Source organism: Lineus longissimus, chromosome 4 (genome assembly GCF_910592395.1).
Source record: "Lineus longissimus chromosome 4, tnLinLong1.2, whole genome shotgun sequence".
Taxonomy (NCBI): Eukaryota; Metazoa; Nemertea; class Pilidiophora; order Heteronemertea; family Lineidae; genus Lineus; species Lineus longissimus.
Window position 1 is genome coordinate 11,322,604 of NC_088311.1, and position 23,778 is coordinate 11,346,381.

The following is a 23,778-nucleotide window of genomic DNA, read 5'->3' on the forward strand; positions in this document are numbered from 1 at the left end:
GATATACCATTCTCTGCTGAAAACCACATTCAATTATCTTATTCTATCTCTGTGATATTTAAAAAAACCTGTGGACATTTACTCTTGTAGGACTGTACATTCGTATTGAGCAATGCATCACTGCACATACACTGACCGTGCGTGGTAAAGTGTAATGATACGAACCAATCAGAAATACAGATTTTGAGGATTTTCCGGAAGTGTAATTTAGTTTTATTTTTGCTAGCAGAAATCATAAGCTTTGAATGCAGTTTGCATATACAGGTCATTCACCAAAACATTTTAAAGATCGATATTTGTTCTTGAGAAAGGTATGATGCTCGACCACCCGATGATACTGTGCACAGGAGTGTGCACTAGGAGTACAATGGAATGAGATCCGAAAATCCACTAAGGGTTTTTCACTTCGCCGCTAAAAATCCTCTGCCGGGTGCATATCTGTATTGTGTGTCGCCTATGATCGACCACCACAGCATGTCGTAATCGTTGAAAGGTCAAATGAAAGCCATGAACGAAGCTTTTTTTACATATTTTATTTTGAGATTATCAAATATTTCAAATTACTATGTCCCGTATTCGATACTTTTCATGAGGTCTCAAGTTTGGTATACGGTAAAAAAAGCAAAGGAAAAAAGACAACAGGTAAAAAAGGCAACCGTAAAGAAGGCAACGGAAAAAAAGGCAACAGGTAAAAAAGCAACGGTAAAAAGGACAACGGGTAAAAAAGCAACGCAAAAAAAAAACCATCTAGGTAAAAAAGACAACGGGTAAAAAAAGCAACGGAAAGAAAGAAAACTATCTAGGTAAAAAAGGCAACAGGTAAAAAAGATGACTACTATCAAAGAGGACCCAATTAACTTTCACACTACAGCCAGATTAGTTGTACTGATTTACTGGTATTCAGTATTGCCTCATTTCCAGAGGAAGGGTTTCCATCTTATCAGCCAACAAAGCTTCATTAAAGGGAGGAACATCATCGCTCTAGGGCTCCAGGCATGATAGGGCTGTCGGAGTGCCGGCTGTGCAATGGTAACATCAGCGCCTGTCACCACACCTCCGAGGTCCCGTGTTCAATTCCCGGTCTGTCCGGCACTTTATGTCATAGAGTGGGCGGTTTCCTCTGTCGTATCCGGTTTCCTTTTACATTGTACATGTACAAGTTTGCTTTACAATTGCCCAATATGATTTGAGAGATAATAATGTCCAAGTTGACGCTCAGCTCTCAACTCAATATTTGTTATCATCGCTCTATTTGGCGAGTGTAGGCCCGCCCTTGGTCGAACACCATTTTGGTTGGAGAGATGCGCCTGAGTTGGTCTGTACTCCTCTCACAAAATGAAGGGATGGATCAACAAATTGTCAGCAACATGTCTTTGATTGGGGCAGTCTCGCGAATTCTGCTTATTCCTGACAGTAATGGCCTGTTTACACTACTTTTGAGCACTTTTTTCGGTGGTTTGCCACTCCAGTTTGCTATTTTTGCAGAATTTGAAATTTCGCTTCAATTTTGATTGACCCAGACAAAATTTCTGAATGAATTTATAGGGTCGAATTAAAAGTTATTATTATATTATTTTTTTCCGTTGCTTTTTTTACCAGTTGTCTTTTTTACCTAGATTGTTGCTTTTTTTCCGTTGCTTTTTTACCTGTTGTCTTTTTTTCCGTTGTCCTTTTTTTAATACGTGTTGTTTTGTTTACCCGTTGTCTTTTTTTTCTGTTGTCTTTTTTTCTGTTGCTTTTTTTAGATTCCTCAAGTTTATCGCGCTTATATAAGACCTGTGCAAGAGGTTGGTTGAAAATTCCACTGCGGCTTGGGTTTTGTCTCCGTGACTTTATCAGAGCTGCAACTATCGACATGCATTTTGTACCCCCTCGATCTTTATAACAAAGCGACTATTCAAGAATGTCAGCGATTTTAGGGATTAAACTGAGGATTAGGGGACAAGGATTAGTGTTAGGTTGGGTTAGGGGTGAGTTAGTGTGAGGAATAAGGGTCATCAGGGTTAGGTTTGGGGTAGGATTAAGGCTAAAAAATGAAAATGACCGCCGTAAGAAGAGCCAGTTGTTCGCATGTAAAATGCATTTGAGACGGCCGTAAAAATAGCCACAAATGTAGACACTTTCACTGCGTCTTTCTTCAGTTACAACGCTCACACCAGACTTCTCATGCGCCCGGCGTCGCATAACTTCATCGTGCGTGCCAACACAGGCCGCCATTGAGATCCATAAGATTAGAAAACGTTCAATTTTTTCATTGAAAGATTCTGCATGTAACTTTTACCTTGAAAGAGTAAGCGTTTAGTTTTATAAAAAAAACTGACCGGGAGATCTCGTCGCAGATGTCTTAAATGTAATTCAAGCGAGCTTTTCTTAAAAATTCGCCATTACTAACCCGCGCCCCTCAGTTGAGTTACAAACGCCGATTTAAAATTGATTCTTATCAAAATCCTAAACGAACATTTTGTTTTCGTGTTGGCGTCAGAACTATATATTGCGTCTTCCAGGCGACAAAGTAAAGGCAAGGATTGAAAAAATGCTGTGAAACAAGATGTCGCAAGACTCACCTGGACTAAAATACCAGTTTCTCACGCCAAGCCCTACCATATACAGATTTCAAAATACTTTTGGTATCATTCTTTTCATGAATGATTTATATAAGGGAGGGCGGGGGGGGGGGGGGGGGGGTAGTAACAAGTAAAGCCTACCATCAGCGTCAAACTTGTCCGATATTCCAGAAGGAAATCTCCCCCTAGCCGGACATGCTGCCTCAACTGTAAATCTTCCTGTCTGCTGTTCCTAGTCGCCGTGTCCTTCATCCTGACGTTAGTCTTGGCTGGCCTGGTGTCGTATCTAAGGAGTCAGCTCAATGGATTAAACGAACAATTACAAGAAGTTAAGAAGAATGGTAAGTTATTGCATCTTGAACTATTAATGGTTATGGTTATGGTAACGGTTACTGCACCCATCGTTCTCCCGTACATGCACGCGATTTGTCGCGATTTGGCATGAATTGAAGAATGCACGCAACTTTTGCATTTCGGGGTGCTGTTCCACTGAATGTGATTTGAAGCGATATCGCATGATACAACGTACAGTATGCGAATTTTGCATTGTTGGCGTGAAAAAGCGCGGTCAAATGCGTTGTTGCAATCTCACTCAATGGAAGGCGGGTAAGTTTCTACTGTGTGCGATTTCGAGAACGAACGCGTCACATTTTGCTTTTTTATGCTTCACTGTGGCCAAATCAAACTAAAAGCGTTTGCTTTGCGATGTATAACGGTATAACGTATGTGGTCCGGATACAATATAAGGGTATCCGTTGGTAATGTTAACACACCTCGGTTGTAACGTAGCCTTTTTTACTGCACCTCGTTCTCGGGCCAGCGGTCTCGATTTGAGGCGACACCACCATTTTGTCATTTGCTTCGATCACGTTTTCTATTCTCGACCAGCGCAAATCGCACTCCTCGAACTGTTTATCTACTTGGTCTTAGTTAGAGTACGAGTTTTTTGTGCCATTAACAAAGGCGTGTGACATGTACATACGTACGACCAGATCCGACAATCCTAAAGGCACGAGTTCCCGTTCAAAAATACGCATCAGATGCCCATTCATATTTCCCGCGTTATGAACTTAATGTGACGTCACTGCATTAGAGATTATTCGTTGACATAATGACATCGATCTGAATATTGAAGATGTATCAAAACGCATTGTAAACATGTCGGAATGGCGATGTCACGATAGTCGATTTGTGTAAAATTTCGTGTTTTAACCGTATAAACGGTCAAGCTGGACCCCAAAGCACGGATCAATGTTGACTTTAAACCTGTTAAAAAGATGAAAAAGCGTCGTGAGCTCGACGCATTGGTTAATAATGGTAAAATAGGCCGGCGAAAACCGACGAAAAATGGGAAGCATGAGTTGCTTCGCTCGGAAACAGACTCGTCAGAAGTCGAATTTCAAGTCCCTGCTCAAAAGTCAGCTGTGATAAGGAAGTAAGCGAAAACAGGGCTGTGTAGATTGGTTCATCTTGTCGTGATGTTGAGGGGGCTAGGGATGGGGAAAGACACTCGACGTGCACTATGGTCTATTTTTTATTGGAAGTGAAAGTGGGAATAGGGGCCTATGTCTAGGCCTAGTATAGCCATGGGGGTATTATTAAGATTATTACCTCCATGGTATAGTCTAGGCCTAGGCCTAGGTCTAGTTTGTTTTAACTTCAAGATGTTCAGAAATCTTTGAAAATCGCTCTCATTTTAACAATAACTCTCAGATTTTCATGAGACCTAGGCCTAGGCCTACCTCAAATTGATTGTTACAGCATATCCCAGCATTTTTATCCATTCAAAAGTACCATACCAGTACCACAACCGCTCCAAAAAATGGCCTGCTGTTCCAGCATAGGAAATTTTAGGCCTAGTACACACAATTTGTACATGGGTTATGCGCCATTGAAGAAATGCCATGAAAAATGACATTTGACAAGCTCCAGATGCTCTGTTGCAAGTAGCGTGAAAAATGCATTTAGCATTGGGGCAGTCATATGCTGCACACGCTACAAAATCATCATTTTCTGGAGCGCTTGTGTTTGGAATGAAATGTTGAATGGATTAAAATGCAGGGACATCCTGTAATGCGCAATTTGTGGTAGGTTTGATGAAAATCCGAGAGCAATGGTGAAAATGAGAAAATTTTGAGTGTATCGGTACATTTTCCGATGCGTCAAAATGGAAGTGGAACATGTACCTACATAAGTTTGAAAAGAGTTCATACATTGATTGTATATAATGTAAAGAAAGAGAGTCCAAGCTGTTTTAAAAACTGAACACTGATAGTGATAGCCATAGCAAGCCTTGTAAATGTTCTGTCTTTTGATTTAAAGACTAACAGTCTTACTCTCAGCTTTTTTTAGAGTGAGCATGGCGAGTACTACTACTAGATTCATCCATGTCGTTTTCGACATTATTGTCTTCACTGCAGTCATGGCAGACTAGGTGAATTCTTTGAGATATCTTTATGTTTTTTTAAAATGATAGTCTACATTGATCCGTGTATTTGTGGTTTCTAGAACACAAAAGCGATGTCACATCTGTGGGACTTGTATTTCTGTGTGTGCATTCTCCATGATCACACTATGCCTCATGGCGTGCGGAGGGTTAATCTGGCTCCAAGTCGGATTAAGAAAAGAACTTGATGATCTCAGGGTAAAACTTATTTCAGGTAGGTTGACTGCGTCTGCAACGCTTTGTTTGTTGTGTCACTTGTCATTTGACTTGAATGATCTTTTATAAATCTCTTGTGCACGGTTTGAGAACAAATTGTCCCCTTTGACATCTATATGTGACCCACCACGACAAAATGAGTCGCATGTCGCACAGAAGATGAGCCTAAAATGACACCAGGACATAATACTAATAGAAGAAATTGATATGCTCCGATTTTACAAAAGGCAGACAATGGTGAAATGAACAACCAGTCTGTCTCAACCTGTCAAGCTCAGAGCGACATGCGACCTGTTTTGTCATGGCGGGTCACATATATTATTACTGGAGACGTCTGGAGAGTAATTTGCTCTATCTCCTCTGAAACCACTGAATGAATTGGCCATGTTGAGGGTTATTTAGGGGTATTTGGACGTCCCGAAGACGATCCGCTATATTTCGAAACCAAATTTTCATCGGAATATGCTGTTTTTCGTGATTTTTGCCCTATGAATGGGCCACCTCCATCATCAGCAAGTGCTGCTATCTATGAGGAAAATATGTAAGTTACTTGACCTGCCAGGCAGCCTCAGAGCTGTTTTCAGCAGTTAGGGCACTCATACCCAGGATTAGACTTGCGCCGTCCGACGCCAACTTGCCGTTCACCCTACAACGAATACAGTTCCCAGTGCGCGTTGCCTACTCAATTACATTCAGCAAGGCCCAATGAAAAACATTCAATAGACTAGGCATATACCTGCCCGCCCCAGTCTTCTCACATGGCCAACTCTATGTGGCCTTCTCCGGTGCTAGGACATTCAACAACGTACACGTCAAAGTCGACAACAACAGCAACCAAGGACTACGATAGGACAAAACCATAACACGGAACGTTGTCTTCAAAGAAATACTGTAGATCAATCTATGACATTTTCCGCACACCATCACATTCCCGGCAAGATACTGGTACGCGAAAAACGCTCCTAACAACTTCACCACAAATGAAACTGACACTTTATTTTATTATAAACTCCCTCAACCACCGTGCAGAGTACGGGTTTAAGCTAGTGTCTGATGAATATTTGTCTCCAAGCTTAAGGCTTGCGCCCTTCGTAAAAATTGAAATCTCTAAATTGAATTTGAAAATTTCAAATTTGTAAATGCAGTGGAGCCACCCTTTAGCGGACACCTCTCTACTGAGGACAACCTCTCTATTACGGACACTAACTTTGGTCCCAAATTATGGTAATCATTCAATTTGACCTCTCTAATCAGGACACCTCTCTATTAAGGACAGCACTTGTCAGTCCCAAGGCTGTCCTTAATAGAGAAGTTCTCCTGTACATACTCAATATGAATTTCATTAATCAGAACACCTCTCTATTAAGGACAGCACTTGTCAGTCACAAGGGTGTCCTTAATAGAGAGGTTCTACTGTACATACTCAATATGAATTTCAGATACAACAAATAATGCATAAATTATAAATCAAGTTCCAGCTAGGTTGCATTTATAGTACACATTACTGCATCCTCGGGTCCCTACTACTGTAAACTCTGTACTCGCTCTTATGGAATTTTACATCTCTAGTCTTCCTGGAATCCAACAAATGTACCATACCATTACCAAGTTACTGTGATATTGTTGTGACACCCAACATCATGACAGATTACACTATAATTGTTAGACAAAATGCTGCACAGGGATTGTTGCCTAGAATTTAATATGTAGATTCCATAAGTCCATGTGAGTCAATGCAGAAAAAAATTCCCAGGGTGCAGCCGTGTCAGTGGCTTGGATTTCGCAAGTTGGTGTACACATTTAACTACATGTACGTGATAAGAATTTTTCAGTCCCGGACTCTGGATGCAAATTTCCATGGGGATGAAATTGTCCAAGGCCAATTTATTGGGGACAGGTTGTGTGGGTGTGAAATGTTTTGGGACAAATTTTTCACAGATATTTTAAATCGTCCAAATACATTGCACTTGTATTGTAAGTTGTAGTCCAAGAAATCAAACAATTTGGTTTGGGATACATTGTCCTCTATCATGTCTGAAACCTTGTGCATGGTGTTTCAGATCAGAATAAAAAAGAGAACCTTTGTTTATTATGAAAAAGTAGAAGTCAAACTTGGGCCTTTTAAAATGTAATAAAAGTACCGACACGCTACATATCATAACAAGTACATGTACATATATGCATCTGCATCAATACATCATTAAAAAGACATGTTTTTGGCAACATGTATTGTATAGCATCCTTGTCTCATCTCACTCGCAGTCACATTTCAAACATCATGACCCATGTCATGGGTTGTGAATGGAAAGTTTGCCCAAGATAACATACATCATGAACAGTACATTTACTTTACATGTGATGGATGTGAAAAAGAAAGCATTGTACCTGGTATATTGACATTGTAATACTGTTTCAACATTGAATTTTAATGATTGTCCAATTGACCTTAATTTCTGTAAGAAAACAATAAAAATGAGGGACTTTGACCCAAGTAATTTCAAAACCTAGTTATACATTGTACAATGCCCTAAGTAGTTTTGATCAGTCACTTCCTTCATCATAAAGTGTGTCACAAGCACAGTCATAACACATAGTAACTGTCTCAAATATAGTACATTACCATGGCAGAACAGTGTTTTGAAATAGACATTGACATCCATGTCTTGCTGCAGTTGTGATCCGTCACAGCAAAACCAGTCACCAGGGTTCTCCACTATGCTTTTTGTGCAGGCGCAGCACTCAGACAGAATCATTGAAAGTTAAAGGGAACTGAAACCGCCAAGCCAGTTCGTATGACCTCGTTTTCATTTCCCGCGTATCTGGTGATCAGAACGAGGCATGAATGAAACATGGCGCCTAGCTGTCAATCATTGAGTGACATCACTACTATGGAATTTACTACGAAAACTCATGAATGAAAGATCGCATGACTCACGTGATTCTCACATGATTCTCAATAATAACAAATTGAACTGCGCATGCTCGGGCACTGGGGGCGGAGCTACAAATCTGAACTCGAATAGGAAGTTGGAAGTTTGACTTTCTCGGGCGGTGAAAGTCGAAAAGTTGAATAAATCGCTCGGCGGTTCCGGTTCCCTTTAAGCACACGGTCAAAAAAGTCAGCATCCACACAGATTCATAGTGTTGTAAATAGTTTAGCTGTTAGAGCACCCAGTCAGTCAGATTTTGCTGCCAATGACAGTCAAACTGAAGTGAATGAGACCAATTGTGTCAAAATATGGCTACAGCGGCTGGCCTTCAAAAAAATTGTTGCGGAGATGCCAAGTTGCTCTTAAGGTTTCAAATTTGAGACGGACCTGGGACTGGTTGTTCGTTTCACTGTTGTCTGCCTTTTGTGAAATCTGAAAACATCAATTTCTTCCATTATCTCCTGGTGTCATTTTTAGCTCACCTGGGGAAGCTTATGTCATCATGCCTTGTCCGTCGTCTGTTGGTCGTCCGTCGCCCGACAATGGCGGCACCTTTGCTTACTGTTGAGTCTAGGAAGTTGAAACTTGGTGTGTGTACATTGTAGTATGTCTTATGACAACATGACTTTTAACACACAAAAAATTATCACCATTTGACCTACTTTCTGGGCTCCAGGCGGCCATCTTTGAAAGCTTTTTTTGTCAATATCTCATGAATGCTTGATATAGCTATGTAGAACCATGAAATTTTTACTGTCAATATTTCTGATGAGGCCACATAACATAATATACAGGTGTTTGTTTGACCTACTTTTGAAGGTCACAGAGGTCAAACTCAAAAATTTCAGCAAAGGTGGTATGTTTCGTCCTCTTCATTTTTGATATGTAGACACCTATTGGGCATCTGTACATCAACCAAAAACTCACTGTGGTCACCTTGACCTACATGTACTTTTCAGATGTATTAAGTAGGTCTGGTCTTAAAACTCAATGTCGGTCTTAAGCCTGCACCACACGGTGAAAATTTGCGTGATGCAAGTGACACGCGTGCATGTTGCGACAGGCAAATTCTCACTGTGTGGGGTCGTTTTTTGCTGCGTATCTTCCCTCGCGAGTCGAGACGCAGCCGATCTAGCATGTTTGATATTTTCTCGACACGCGAGGAAGTTAATCACCGTGTGGGGGCTACCTGCAGCAATGTTGCGCGAGTTCGACGAATCACAACAAGCAGATCGGTCACATGATTTATAGGTCAGTCACATGATACCAAAATGGCAGCTCTGTGGAACTGGCGATACTTCATGGGGTCCTCCTCCCGCAATTCAGCAATTAGATTTGCATAGGCCCCCTTATCCTCTCTTTTCTGAATCCATGGCCTTGTCCAAAGACTACGGTCCACGCGGCGCCGCCTCCGACGGAGTAACAGCAGGAGAATAAGGGCAATTTGGTCTTCTTGGTCCATAATACTTCTCATAGGATTTGACAGTTCCCGGGCGCTGCCATTTTGGTATCATGTGACTGACCTATAAATCATGTGACCGATCTGCTTGTTGTGATTCGTCGAACTCGCGCAACATTGCTGCAGGTAGCCCCCACACGGTGATTAACTTCCTCGCGTGTCGAGAAAATATCAAACATGCTAGATCGGCTGCGTCTCGACTCGCGAGGGAAGATACGCAGCAAAAAACGACCCCACACAGTGAGAATTTGCCTGTCGCAACATGCACGCGTGTCACTTGCATCACGCAAATTTTCACCGTGTGGTGCAGGCTTTATATCAAGGCACGGTCTTCACTCTGTGATCTTCAAATGTGCATCATTGTTTGACATGATCATGATTAACATAGTGCTCCTAACATTTTGACCTTGACCTAGTTTCCAAGTTCAGAAAGGTCAAACTCTAAAATTTCACTGAAGGTGGTACGTTTCACTATGTACTATTTGTCAGAGACTCTTCAAATTTTATATTACACCTATTGGGCATCTGTACAAGTTGACCCTATTCAGGTGAATTATGACCTCATTTTGACCTAGATTAAGTTCTTAGAGGTCTAAAAGTGTCATTGATGATGATAGTGCCACATTTTAAGTCAATTTAACCTCCATGTCTCATTTGATTTCATCTACCAGTAAATCATTCCCAGGTGAGCACAGTCCCCAGGACATTTCATTTACAGGCTCATCTTTTGTCCAACATGCCACTTTGAATTTGCTGTGACAGGTCACATTTTGTAATGTAAAATCTGACAATCAAAACAATTACTTCAGCATCATTGACATTGTGTGAACTCTATCTAACTAATTTATCAAACTGTTTGCAGCTTTAAAATCAGTCAACAATTATCATCCTACTTACTTCACGGTTTATTATCAAACAAAGATTGATGAATGTCAACTGGGTATATATAATTTCTGGTAAATTTAGTTTTTTGATGTTGATGCTGGAACGTTATAAATCTGAAGTTGACATTCCATGCATTCTCAATATCAATATCATTTTTTTGTGGTTGTTCAAGCTGGTGTGGCCATGAGTTAGAATTAGGCAAATTGGAGAGGGGGGAGCTGTAATGGTCTTCTGATCACCACTTGTTGGGTTCAGTTTGGCACCAAAACTGGGAAAATGAAATAACTGTGACATTCATTGATAAAATCTCTTTGCTCTGTAAATTGCCACCTGTGACTGGCCCTGTTGATATTTAAACCATGCTTCCTCTAGAGAATGCATTTGATCACACCTTAATGTTTGTTGGTTTCCCTAGCAACAGAATGCTTGACATGACAATCTATACATTATGTAGTCAGGCAGTGCAGTCTGAATCAATGTCCTTTAATACATAACACATTTTACATGTTACATACTGTTAACTGTAGTGTAACTGTAAACTGCGAAATTATTGTTGGCGTTTTTTTTCTCATTGATTTCGCCAATAAATAAAGGTTGATTCACAAAATGAAAATCTCAAATAAATAAAGGTTGATTCACAAAATGAAAATCTCAAGGAACTTTTTAGCTCACCTCGTTCCAAGGTACCCCAGATCTACTCCCCAGTAGCCCATCTAATATCAGAATGGGTAATGCTAAGCCTAGACGCAAGGGCCCAAAGCGCCGCGTAGCGGCAAAAAAGCGAAGCTGGCGAAACATTTATAACGGGTCACCGTCACTTATTATTGGACTTATAGCGCATTTACGGGGTTGCAACTATTTTGCTTTATAGTGTCACCAGGAAAGAAAAGCATGCGACCTAACGCCGATCTATTTGTATAAAGTGATAATTGGAAGGTATATAGTAGGAAATATCAATAAAATAATCATTGCATGTCGTCTTTTGAGGGCATTTTTGATCGTCAAAAATATATGTGTACGTCACCGGAGTCTCTGCAATGATAATTTTATTAGTCTCAACGTCTGGCGCAAAGCCAGACGTTTTCCATTACGATTTCACTACGATGTTTGACCAGAAGGAGCAGTGCGCGAGATATGCTTATGAGCAGACCTCCCTTGCTTGAGTTTCGGAAGAATGTTCCATATCGCGCTAAGCTGACCACTGCTGACCATGACAGGCGTGCATTGGACTGGTACAGGTTGGAACTGAACATTGAATATGCTGGTGGTGACGCTTTCTGATGAGAAGTTGGTCGTGACTGATGCAGTATCCTTGGACTTGTCCACAGCATCGTTCAATCATTGCTCTCTGAGCTGCCTTGATTCTGTACTTACCCAAATACTGAGACCAAATGCCTGTTGACTGTGCTTTAAGAGAGACTGGCGCCATGCCTAGTCTCTCTTAAAGCACAGTCAACAGACACCAACCGATCAGACTCAGAAACCACAAACGCCCAACCCTTCCTGCTACCTTAATACTTCTGGTTGAGATCCAGGTGGCATGATCTATACTGGGTGCAGACCAGGACTGCCGAAACCCTGGGGCAGCAAAAGAGTTATTAAAGGTCACCCTCGGGGCTGACAAATGCTGTCCTTATAGGGAGGTATCCTGATTACAACGGTCACATTTCACCCAAAAAAAATTTGGGACCAAAATTTGGTGTCCCTAAATGGAGACAGGAGAGGGTGTCCTCCGAAGAGAGGTCCCTGCTAAGAGAGGTTTCACTGTGATAAAACTCCTTTCAACTCTGTACAAGGAACTTGGGGCAAAGCCACTGAATGTCATATTGTCTTCCATTTCCTTCCAGTTGAGACGGGGAACCAGGAGACACCGGAGGCCCTTCAGAATGTTCACTCTTCAATCAAAGATATCAACACAAAACTCGCTGGACTCAAAGAAATTCAAACCAAGGAAGATGACTTAGGAAAACAGGTACATCTCGCATTCAATATGTCACTGGGCAGGTCACTTCACCTCAATTAAATCCTCGTCTCGTGTTATTCAAAATTTATCATTATCATTCTTGTTGATCTTTGCCTCTGAACCTAAATAAACCTCTCATGCCTGTAATAAACAAAAGGTCATCACAATGACAGGCGGTCAAGACTCTCATTTCGTTGGTACCAGCACCTAAACTTGTCCGCCTTTTACAAGAAGACGGTGAACGATAGCAGTTCGAGAAGAGTGTTAATTTGGATGTGTTTCAGATTCAGACTTCCACTTCCAGTCCAAATGAAAGACTCCCTAACAAGCATCAGAATTCGGTCTCCTATACTTGCTTTACAGGCAAAAGTAAAATGCACTACAAAACAAAAATTATGCCAGGGATTGAAAAGCTTCCCATTTTGAAGTTGGTATTCACTTACTCACTGCCATGCCAGTATCTGTCACCTGATCCATTGCTTTCATGCAGCAGTTCGTGTTTTCTCGTGTGAAGGATTCCAAATTCGGAATTTCTCATGGTCTTTCACTGCCTCTGTGTCAAAATTCGGAATCGGTTCTGAATTAAGACGTGTCCAGAACTGATATAGAGGAATACCACACCATTGACATTAGATTCCCAGCAAGTTATCAAACAGATCAATAGTAGTTAAATCTATTCTCATCATAAAATTCTCAATGCCATTCATGATTTTAAAAGGAGTTTACATGTAATGTTTTTTTTTTAGGTGAAAACATTAAATGAAGATGTTGGAAAACTCTCGAAGAGTGTGTCAGAGGCCTCAAAAATTACAAACTTACCTGATCAAGTTCAGCAGATTAAGCAGGTAAGCAAAGCATGTGGTATTTAACAGCTGGGCAAGTCTTGAGACTCTGTCAAGGACTATCACTCTGGGGAACATTCAACACCACTGACCAGGGCCACACCACAGGACCCAGCAGAATCAAACAAAACCCTTTTGGGGAAAAAATTGAATTGGAAGTATAAAAACTCCTTAGCTGAAAACATTTTATTTTACATAGTTGACCATGAATTGGCCTTGTATTTCTGGAGATCTATGTTCTCAGTCGTCAAAACCTTGAGCTATGCTTTTATTTTAGCACAAAGCCACAATCTCATATTTTCTTACAGTAAGTGTAAATGACTTGAGAATTACATTGATATGATTCAAAAGATGTTGGAGCTTGTATTCAGTAAAATGTCTTGACTTTGATATGAATTTATATTTTCTGATCTATTGCTGAATGTGTAATTTCTGTTTAGATTTCAGTCCAACTTCTTTGTTCAAGTCTCCATGTATCAGAAATGCATGAAACGGGCATGTATTCTTCGTGTATTGTTTTAAAAGAGGTTTTTAAAGAACATAATGTCTTTTTCAGAATCTTGCCACCATGGGCAGCTCGGTCAGCACGTTACAGGACCAAGTCAAGACATTCAACTCATTTAAAGACAAGTATGATAAGGACCATGATGATATGAAGCAAGCTATAGACAAAATGGCGGTAAGATTATAAACCTATGTTAGAGCATTATTAATGAAAGTGAGGTAAACATCAGATCTGCTGCTGCTACTGCCACTGCTTTTGATGGCCAAATTTTCCTGATTTTTATTTTCGCTGATTACAAAATTTCTTTGAGCCTTTCCCATCAAAAAGTATTCGTTTGCAATTTCTATTACTACAAATAGAGGTTATTTGCAGAATCAGCAGAAATAAAATGTGACCCGTCACAGCAAAACCAGGCGCATGTCGCACAGAAGATGAGCCTGAATGACACCAGGAGATGATGGAAGAAATTGATGTGCTCATATTTCACAAAAGGCAGACAATAGAGAAATGAACAAACAGTCCGTCTCTACCTGCCAAGGTCAGAGCGACATGCGCCTGGTTTTGCTGTGACGGGTCACAAATGCCCGCAAGGCAGTGCAGTACACCTGGTTACACAAGTTTATAAAATTTATTTGCATCAGCATCACTATCCTGAAATGCAGGCAAGGGAAATCATGTCTTTTGACCCCATCACATGCTGCACTCTAAATCTCTATCAAATGATTCAGTTATTTAGCTTCACGATAATCATTTAATGCTCATTGTTACTATTTCAGGTCCAGATGACCGCTTTACGCTCCAAGACTGCAAATTTCTCATCAAGTTCTTCACCTTCATCTGATAATGCAGATATAACTGAAATCAGCACGGTGAGTCAAACAAACTGAATTTTTTTTGTGCTGATTGGCCCTGGCAAATTAATTCTAGAATTCAGTTTGGAATGGCCGAACATTGGAATGTCACCCCAGAAGATATTTTATAATGATGGTGCCATGACTTTTAACCCTTTTTACTTTCCGTGCACACTAGGGACAGAGGTTTTTTTCGGAAGATTTAAAAAGAATGATCACAGCATTTCAAATTCAATTTTGAGGCACAAGGAGTCATGCAAACCTAAGACATGTGTTGAACTTTTTGTAGCATTTTGTCACTACTTTCTGAATCCTGCCATCGAATCACTTCCCAAATCCTTGCCATCATCCGAATCATTGTCCGCAAATATCTCGTCAAGAGCCTCCTCTGCAGTAATGAACAATGCCATTTTCGACATAACACGGAAAAAACATGAAACATTTTACCAAATTTCAAACCAAAATCGCAGTCAACCTCTTTGCTTCACACTTGCGCCATGCATAGAAAAGGTATTCCCCAGATACCGGGGAATCCCCTCAATTTGTGTATAAAGTACAAATCGGAACCAGATACATGGGGAGGTGCATGACGGCGGTAAACTCTCTCTCTCTCACCACGGGATGGGGTGGTCTTCAAAGGATTGAAATGCTCTCTGACCATCAGTAAAACAAATAAGGGTTGCTAGAATTGGCAGAAATATCATTTGGGCCTAGGCTTTTTTTCTCATGTTTTTATACAACTAATAATCTTGCAGCGGCTGTCCACCTTAGCAAATGCTTTCAAGGAAAAGATGTCTTCAGTTGAATCAGCTTTACAACTAGTGCAATTAACAACAATGAGCTTAAGCAACAGAACTGCTACTCTTGAAAAGAAAGTGAATTCAAGAGGAGATTCAACTGATAAAAATACTCCAACCATGCCGCCTAATGTCCAGCTGGATTTAGATGAAATAGCTCTACAGGTTGCAGAAAAAGTGGTAAGTAAGAAAGCAAGGTTAGCAAATCCATGCATTAAATATTAATCTGTTCAGTTTTATTTGTAACTTTCTGTTGATGGCCTGATATGGTAGCTTTTTGTAATTTTTACTCTTGCCTTTGATGTTGAGTCTGCCTCAATTAAAATCTTTAATATTTAGTTAGCAGACCTCTGAATGTACATGTACTATTCTTTAGTAAACTTTTTTAAGTAGGCAGCGTTATATTTTTTTTTAGTTGATCGATATCTTGATGTCACTGTTGAATTCTGTGTTCAAGAATAAATAATGCTGATGTACTATTGCTAAGCAGAGACACCTACTGTGAGGTTGTGTAACTTCATCTTTCCCATTTAGTTCCTGCGAATAGTCTCCCCTTTACGTCTGGGTGATCCCAAAATCTGTTTGGTTGGCCTAAGCCAGTGAAAATATCTCCACAAAACAGGCCGAATCACCTAGTTTTTCCTATTACAGAAATCCAATTTAACTGCTTCTGGAGATGTTGGGACGAATACTTTAGTGGACCACATTGTGCTTGAACTGGGTAACATATCTAATAGGATACATGCGTTGGAAGGCAAATTTAGTCAATCAAAGGTAAAATACATGGAGAATAAAATACCTGATACATAATCAGAACTAACGAAACTTGTGAGATTTTCGAACAGTGTCTTGAGTGTCGTATGGTGTTTGGGAGTTGAGCCTAAAGTCATTTCCCAGCAGTTGGGTGAAATGTAATACAACTCATCAGAGCTTGGCCCAGATATGACGGTGGTACGGTTTGAGTACAGTCTCGCGTGTACCAAATATGACCTGACCATATCTCCTTCAAAGAAAACGCGGCGTTACACTCAAATCCAAATTGTGCGTTATCAGGTGGACACGAGGTTGGCCTTGAAATTAGCATAATCAGTGACTCGGCTATCCACGAACTGGTCACGCATCTGACCTTGTACGCTGAATAATGCGGCTTTTTCATTGGCGGTTTGTTACTTTTATTCGCAGCATGATTATAGGCAGTTGAGTGCAACGTGGTTTTTTCTTTGAAGAAGATATGCTTTATTTGTTATATCCGTACATGCGAGACTATAGACAAACCATACCATCGTCATATCCGGGCCATGTTCTGAAAAGTCATATTGAGTGAGTCACAATTGGCATCATATCATGTTGGGTGTTGATGGAGAAAATAGTTTTGTTAGTTCATGGCAGCAAGATTAAATTAAATGTTCAATTGAATTAATCTCTATTTGATTACATTGCTTTATTAAGTTGCATTCTTAATCATATAGCCCTACGCTGTTCATGTACATTGTTTCTGTCTGTGACACAAGTAAATAGAAATAAACATTGTCTTTTCAGTGTGTATTTTCATCATTGAAAAATATCAAATTCAATATCATGTTTAAAATTTTGAATGAACGGTGTAGGCCTTTGAAGGGGGACTATAGGCAGGAGCAGAGGGGCTAATTTGGCCATCTTCAGGTGGCTAATATACACAGTTAGGGCCGTGGGTCATGTCAGATTCAGCACTAAATATACCTATTCCTCTCACATGCGTGAATCATTTCGACCTACTGTGAGATGTGAGAGACCCCTATTGGCGACTTTGTGTAACTTTATCTTGCCTGCCTAGCTGCTGCCTTTATTGTCCCTTCAAAATCTCACATGGACGCGTTATTTCTGTACTTTGCTTATTGCTTCATTGCTTCATTGTTTCCAGCAGTCTGCTTTAACTGAAAGTCCGATGAGCAACGACAACAACCAAACCTCTTCAAACATTATGAATACGAAATCAACTTTGTTGCTTCTTCAGCAGCAGTTGAAGGAATTGAATGAGGTGATTATCATAGAAATGTTAAGGAGGCGCTTCATGATCAATGAAAATATCATGAAAAACAACTCCCTGATCTTCCCGTGCAAACAAAGTCCCTTTTAGCAACAGACAGTGCAACACTTATTTTCTTTTATTTCATCATCATGCAGAAATCGCAGCAGTTTAGCAACGTGGTAATTTTCAACTGAAACTTCCAAGTCCAAGTACATTGTTTCTAAAAATAAGTACTTTGCAATCACCAACGACAAGGCATTCATAATATTAATGAAATAATGACAATTGTTTTTCAAAGACCATTGAGAAATAGTAGGCTGTTGTCAGTAAAAACAGTACATTAAAACTGGACCAATACATACATGTAATGTATTACTGCATACCTTCTATGTTAGCTTAAATTCTGGTACACCAATATTCATGATTAAAGTTTATATTGACCGATAAAAATGATGATCTACGGTCCCAGTCACAATTGACATATCACTAAATGTACACGGGACTTATAAACTGCACTAGAGTGTAAGTTGTGCAAAGGAGAGGGTATGTCAATTGTGACTTGGACTGTACATTAAAAAGCTGGCGTTATTTAAAGCTGACACCTTGTTTTTTCGCGAGAGCAAAAAGGACGTGGACATTAACTTCTAAACAGAAACCAGGGCTAATTCATTGCTTCTGCCCTGGGAAGAAGTTGTTTCTGTATCATCGCAGCAATGAGACGTTATTATTACTTTTGGGGCAGTCCAGTGTCAATGTCATTCTCCCCATGACAACTACTAGCACAGCCCAGTGAGAGGCCTCAGTATCGGCCCATTGACTGACTGCATTCCAGTGAACTGCCAGCCAAATATCTAAACATTTCAATATTGAGTTGAGAGCTGAGCGTCAGCAAGGACATTATTAGCTCTATATAAACATTATTGGAGGATTGTAATGTAAGTAGGAGGAAACCGGAGAACCTGGAGGTAACCTACGCTGTCAAAAAGAGTCACCCTCTCTATCACATGAGTGTACCGGGACCGACCAGGAATTGAACCCGGGATCTCAGAGGTGACAGGTGCTGATGTTACCACTGTGCCACTCCGACAGCCCTAAATATCCACAGAAGGGGCTAATTCCCACCCTCCCACAGTGTCACCAACTGCACAAAGTGCGTGTCAGCCCCGTGGAACAGTCACAAGTACTATATCATAGAACTGTAACAATTACATTGTATTTGACTGAATTAAGTTATGTCTCTCATTTGTTGCCACAAGGGAGATACCAGGAGTCACTGGTGTGCTTGCGGTTGAGGGAGAGGTTTTGCTGTGGTGTCCAATGTGAGTGCACCACAATCATTGACCATCTAGTGGACTCTTTTTTCAGAGCAAGACAGATAAGGGGCCTGCAGTGACAGATTCCAGTGGTGGTGTGTCCGAGGGTACGGTACGCGATCTGATCTCAACAGCTATTGCTGCCTACATGAAGCAGGACAAAGAGCAAGATAAGGTTTGTTACTTTGTTATATACATTATGCAGCTGTCGATTACTTTAACCTCTTGAATCCCGGTGACCGACCAGTCGGTTATTTTCAAATAATGTTTTTTCCCAACGACCGACAGGTCGGTCTCAGTGATATTTCTGTTCCCTTGAGCTGGGACTCTAGTTTATTGCTTGTTTTAACGTGTTTGATGTACAGTAGGGTCAGTTAGAGCATGCCTGGGTAGATGGCGCCTCGGTACCGGACTTTGGCGGTTGTATGCGGGCGCTATACATCGTGAAAGTCAGACCCGGTTTCGCAACCACGTGACCACCCTGGGATCCCAGGATTTTCAAGTTTTGGGATTCAAGAGGTTAAATACAGATTGTGTGTGTTACTTGTCAAACGGGGATAGTAACTAGCAGAGTATCATGCATTTTCTATATAATTATGTTATTTCAGTGAATATACCTTGTAACATAACAACAAGCCCAACTCCCTATTTGAAACCCTTTCCATGCAGTATTAGTTTTCTGTTTCTGACCCAAAAATATTTTCAATATTGCCTCCCCTCCAAAAAAGGTTTTGAAGCCAGCAAAGAACTCGGAATGGAAGGCTATCAATGCAGAGGAGCTATCTGCCATTCACGCTGTGCAACAGGCTCTGTTGGGGAACTTGATTGCCAGTAAGGGAAGGGTTCTAAAACATTGTGGAGGAGACCTTTTGACATTGCGCGACAGGCTCGGAGTCAGTGCTCGGAGCGGAACCCATCTGACATGGCAAATTCGGTCTGAACTATCGTGTTTAACCAAGCTGCTGAAAGTGGTGATTTATTGCAACAAATGTTAAATGTATTGGAGAAAAAATAGAATAAAATTGTGCTCTCCAATGTTGGCTAATCAGTATCCTTATTCTTTTCAAGGAATACGAAATGGGTATTGAGCGGTTGAACATTACTGTTGATTCAATGAAACAACAGCTCAAAGCCCAGGCAGACCTGTCTTTGTCTTTGTCTACAACCCAGAGAGAGTTTAGCAAAAGGATATACCAGTTGGAGCACAAGGCTGGTGAGTATATCATTTGGTGGTTGTTCCAATCACTTTCACGTTGGAGATTTTCGCTGCACACTTTCTATTGTTGGGACTTCTGCTGAAAGGACCTCATGCGAGCAAGTGTTGGATCACCTTGGGCCTCATTAGGGGAGTAATTTAGTCAAAATCACTTTTTTCAAAAACGATTTCGTACATAGATATTGGAATTGAGGTGAGCAATATTTAACTCACCTGCAATTCATTTTGACCAAGTAAAGGTCAGCAAGAGTTATCACTCCTCTTTCAACAGAAGGCCTGTATTTGAGTATCATTGTGAATCAACAAACATAGTTGAACAGGCATAAAAGCTGAAAGTACACAGACCTAAAAAGAAAATCCATCACAAGTGTGCACCGACATGAAATAATAAGATATTGGTAGCCTTTTAGCAGTGATGTGCAAAATCTGGTGGTACCTTGGAAAATTCTGATGGGGAGCATTCCAACAAATGGGTCTGTTTTTACGTTTTGTGATATTCTTAGCTTTTATTGCAATTGCTGAGTCCTCTTCACAACAAATTTTAAAACCTTTAAAAATAGGGCAAAATGCAACGAAAGTCGGATCTCTGCTGAAGCACCAAATTGATATTGGTTAGCGGAACCTCTCTATTAAGGACAACCTCTCTATTAAGGACACTAGTTTTGGTCCCAAACAAGTAGTTTCCATTCAATTTGACATCTCTAATCAAGTCACCTCTCTATTGAGGACAGCACTTGTCAGTGCCAAGGGAGAGGTTCTACTGTTATACATGTTTACATGTTTACATATATTGCAAACAAAGTAAACTCAAAAATTATCATGTTAGAAACTCGTCAAACCCAAAGTACCAAGTGTGATGAACTTCTAAATCCAAGCAGAAGCTCCACCTGTGTCAATCATCAAATTTGAACAATCTTTTTTACGAGATGAAATTGACAATTGATGCAGTGGGCTCTGGGACAGGCTGTGCTATTTATCAATGAAGTGAATGAATTATGAAACCCAATGACAACTTTTCCTCAACTGATAATTAATTTTTCCCAAATTAGATTAATTGTAGCATTTTATTACCATGATTTGTAAATGATTTTCACTTTTGTTTTAGCAGCTAATGCTGAAAAGGAAGACAGTGAAATGCCTCACAGGCCTCTCCATCTTACTGGAATTGACAGCAATGCAGGTAAGCTGAAATCGAGTGCACCATGCACTTTATATTGTCAAGATCAGAGGCAGTATGAAATGTAAGGGGGGGGGGGGGCTATAGGCAGGAGCAGGGGGCTAATTTACCATCTACATAATATGACTAAAGCCCGGTCTATGCTAGCAAACATGAGCCAACAATTGTTGGCCAACATCGTGTTGGGCCTTGTTTGCAGAGGCATGTTTGCTCTTGTTGCCAGTGTAGACGGGTTGAAAAACAAGTGAAAACATCAGCAAACTTGTTGGCCAATGTTAGGCCATGCACCTTCTGAAAAACATGTTGGTTGGTGTTGGCCAATCAGCAGCCAATCAGGGAACAGATTTGGATCATGTGATGGAGCTACTGGGACAAAATGGCAGCCACAATGAAAGATAGAGAATGGCAATTTCAAGAAATTGAACATTAAATTTTGGAATACGAAAAGCTTCATCCATCCGCAAGGAATTCTTGAGGTTTTTGGGGTCTGAGGCCCTTAACTCTTGAAGGAGGCAGTGATAGGCCCCATGCCTTTCCCCAAGGAGGATCCATGCCCTGGTCCACAAGCATGGCTTTTGTCAGTTGCGGCGGCGACGGCGGTTAATCACAACTGAAAGAATTGCTGCTGAAGCACCTAGGCATGCTTTCTTCCTGTGGTTCTCCATTGTTTTAAAGAAAAATGGAGAGAAATGACTGATTTTCCCTCCAAATTGCCCTCAAATTCATGCCAAACACAGCCAAACTTAGCCAAACTTTTGTTTGGCAATGTTTGCCTGTGTTTGATAGTGTAGACGGGTCCCCAAACATTTGCCAACATGATGTTGGCTCATGTTGGCCAACAATTGTTGGCGAATGTTTGCTAGTGTAGACCAGGCTTAATATACACAGTAATGGTCCTGGGTCATGTCAGATTCAGCACTGAATATATATTCCTCGTACAAGCCTCAATTATTTCGACAAACTTGGAGATGTGAGAGACCCCTTTTACCGACTTTGTGTAACTTTATCTTGCCTATAGTTTCCCTTTAAAGTTCAGGCAACGACGCCTATTATTAGCACCTGTAGAAGTAGGATAATACATTGTACATGCATAGCAACAAACAAGCTACTGGTCAGCTTTGATCAAGGCCCTCAAAAATTTTCAACATTGCCTAAGATTTTTAAAATATGATAAAACTTCCAATCTGAAAATGTGAAGATTCTAGCAATTGACCCCACTGCTTATATACCTCCAGTTTGGTATTAATGCCTTTTAACCTCTTTAATCCCAAACTTCCCGGGATCCCAGGGTGGTCACGTGGTTGCGAAATTGGGTCTGACGATGTATAGCGCCCGCATACAACCGCCAAAGTCCGGTACTGAGGCGCCATCTACCCAGGCATGCTCTAACTGACCCTACTGTACATCAAACACGCTAAAATAAGCAATAAACTAGCGTCCCAGCTCAAGGGAATAAACATATCACTGAGACCGACCTGTCGGTCGTTGGGAAAAAACGTTATTTCAAAATGACCGACTGGTCGGTCACCCGGATTCAAGAGGTTAAACGTACCTTGTTCTTCTACTCAACAGACTTGCGGAGTTATTACTACATCTGGGATGGAGATGATGATGGCAAAGTGAGTTACAATGAGTTGAGGTCCCAGATGGGCGTGCACATGCCCCCGGAGGAGAGGATGAAGCATTATGATTACAATGGCGATGGCGGCTACAGTGAATATGAATTGGCATCGGCGATGGGATTTGAAACATATACTACCCCTTCACCACTTGGTAAGTACAGTAGAACCTCTCTATTACGGACACCCCGGGACAACCAATTTGGGACCAAACCTAGTGTCCTTAATAGAGAGGTGTCCGCTGAGGGAGGTACCACTGTACTCTAAAACTCCGAATACAAGGTCCCAGGCTTCGCCCCCATTCATTACAATGGAGGAGGGATTGTCAAGTTTTTGCATTGTTCTGTCAGCCAATGATGCTGATCTTGACTAAAGAAACGACACAATTGGTCTCTTTTATCAGAAGAAATGGGCCCACTGTATCAACCACAAAAGGCAGACAAAAGTGAAATGAACAACCAGTCCGTTTCAACCTGTCAAGCTCGGAGCGACATGAGACTTGTTCCGTCATGGCGGCTCACAAACAAGGGATTTCTTTCATTACCTTTAATCTTATTTTCAGATGCAAATGCTACAACAAGTGGGCCTGAGTTTCTGCACATCCCTTCAATTCACACGAAAGAGGGTGAGTAGCAACTGCTTGGCAGCGCCCAACGTTATGGCCCTTTCTCAGCGTAAGATAACGTCTGTGTTGCCCCCCCTGTAATGACATCTGTGTAGCAGCCTGTGTTGACATGGAAGGGCATTTCAAGGCGGGAACTGGATAAATTATTTTGTAAAAAAGTAGAGTTTGTTTGTTATAGTGTCACCCCTAATGAAAGGGCTAGCTAGCTTTTGGCTTATGAGACACTCTTTACTTCCAAACTCCTATCTCTAATGCCAGGCACCTGGCAAGAAGGCAGTTTGCACCCTATATTTAACTAGCTGGCGGCTAACCAACCGGCTGCATCGGCAAGAGGTTACCAGCGGGTCTCGAACCCTCAACCG

General features: G+C 41.0%; 1 protein-coding gene across 6 annotated transcripts in view; it reads left to right on the forward strand.

Annotated features, from left to right (window-relative positions):
* Window positions 1-23,778, forward strand: part of LOC135485884 (EF-hand calcium-binding domain-containing protein 14-like) — a 41,054-nt gene that overhangs the window by 915 nt on the left and 16,361 nt on the right. The window contains exons 1-14 of one of the 6 annotated variants that reach the window (XM_064768227.1): window positions 3,720-3,999; window positions 5,073-5,224; window positions 12,348-12,472; window positions 13,210-13,308; window positions 13,862-13,984; window positions 14,587-14,679; window positions 15,417-15,638; window positions 16,110-16,232; window positions 17,359-17,475; window positions 18,832-18,954; window positions 19,848-19,992; window positions 21,101-21,175; window positions 22,745-22,945; window positions 23,354-23,416. In XM_064768227.1, the coding sequence (XP_064624297.1) occupies window positions 3,842-3,999; window positions 5,073-5,224; window positions 12,348-12,472; window positions 13,210-13,308; window positions 13,862-13,984; window positions 14,587-14,679; window positions 15,417-15,638; window positions 16,110-16,232; window positions 17,359-17,475; window positions 18,832-18,954; window positions 19,848-19,992; window positions 21,101-21,175; window positions 22,745-22,945; window positions 23,354-23,416 (1,819 nt within the window). In that variant the 5' untranslated portion in view covers window positions 3,720-3,841. Of the gene's footprint in view, window positions 1-2,735; window positions 2,906-3,719; window positions 4,000-5,072; window positions 5,225-12,347; window positions 12,473-13,209; window positions 13,309-13,861; window positions 13,985-14,586; window positions 14,680-15,416; window positions 15,639-16,109; window positions 16,233-17,358; window positions 17,476-18,831; window positions 18,955-19,847; window positions 19,993-21,100; window positions 21,176-22,744; window positions 22,946-23,353; window positions 23,417-23,778 lie in introns of those variants that run through there. The other 5 variants (XM_064768226.1, XM_064768228.1, XM_064768229.1 and 2 more) reach the window with 5 other exon arrangements.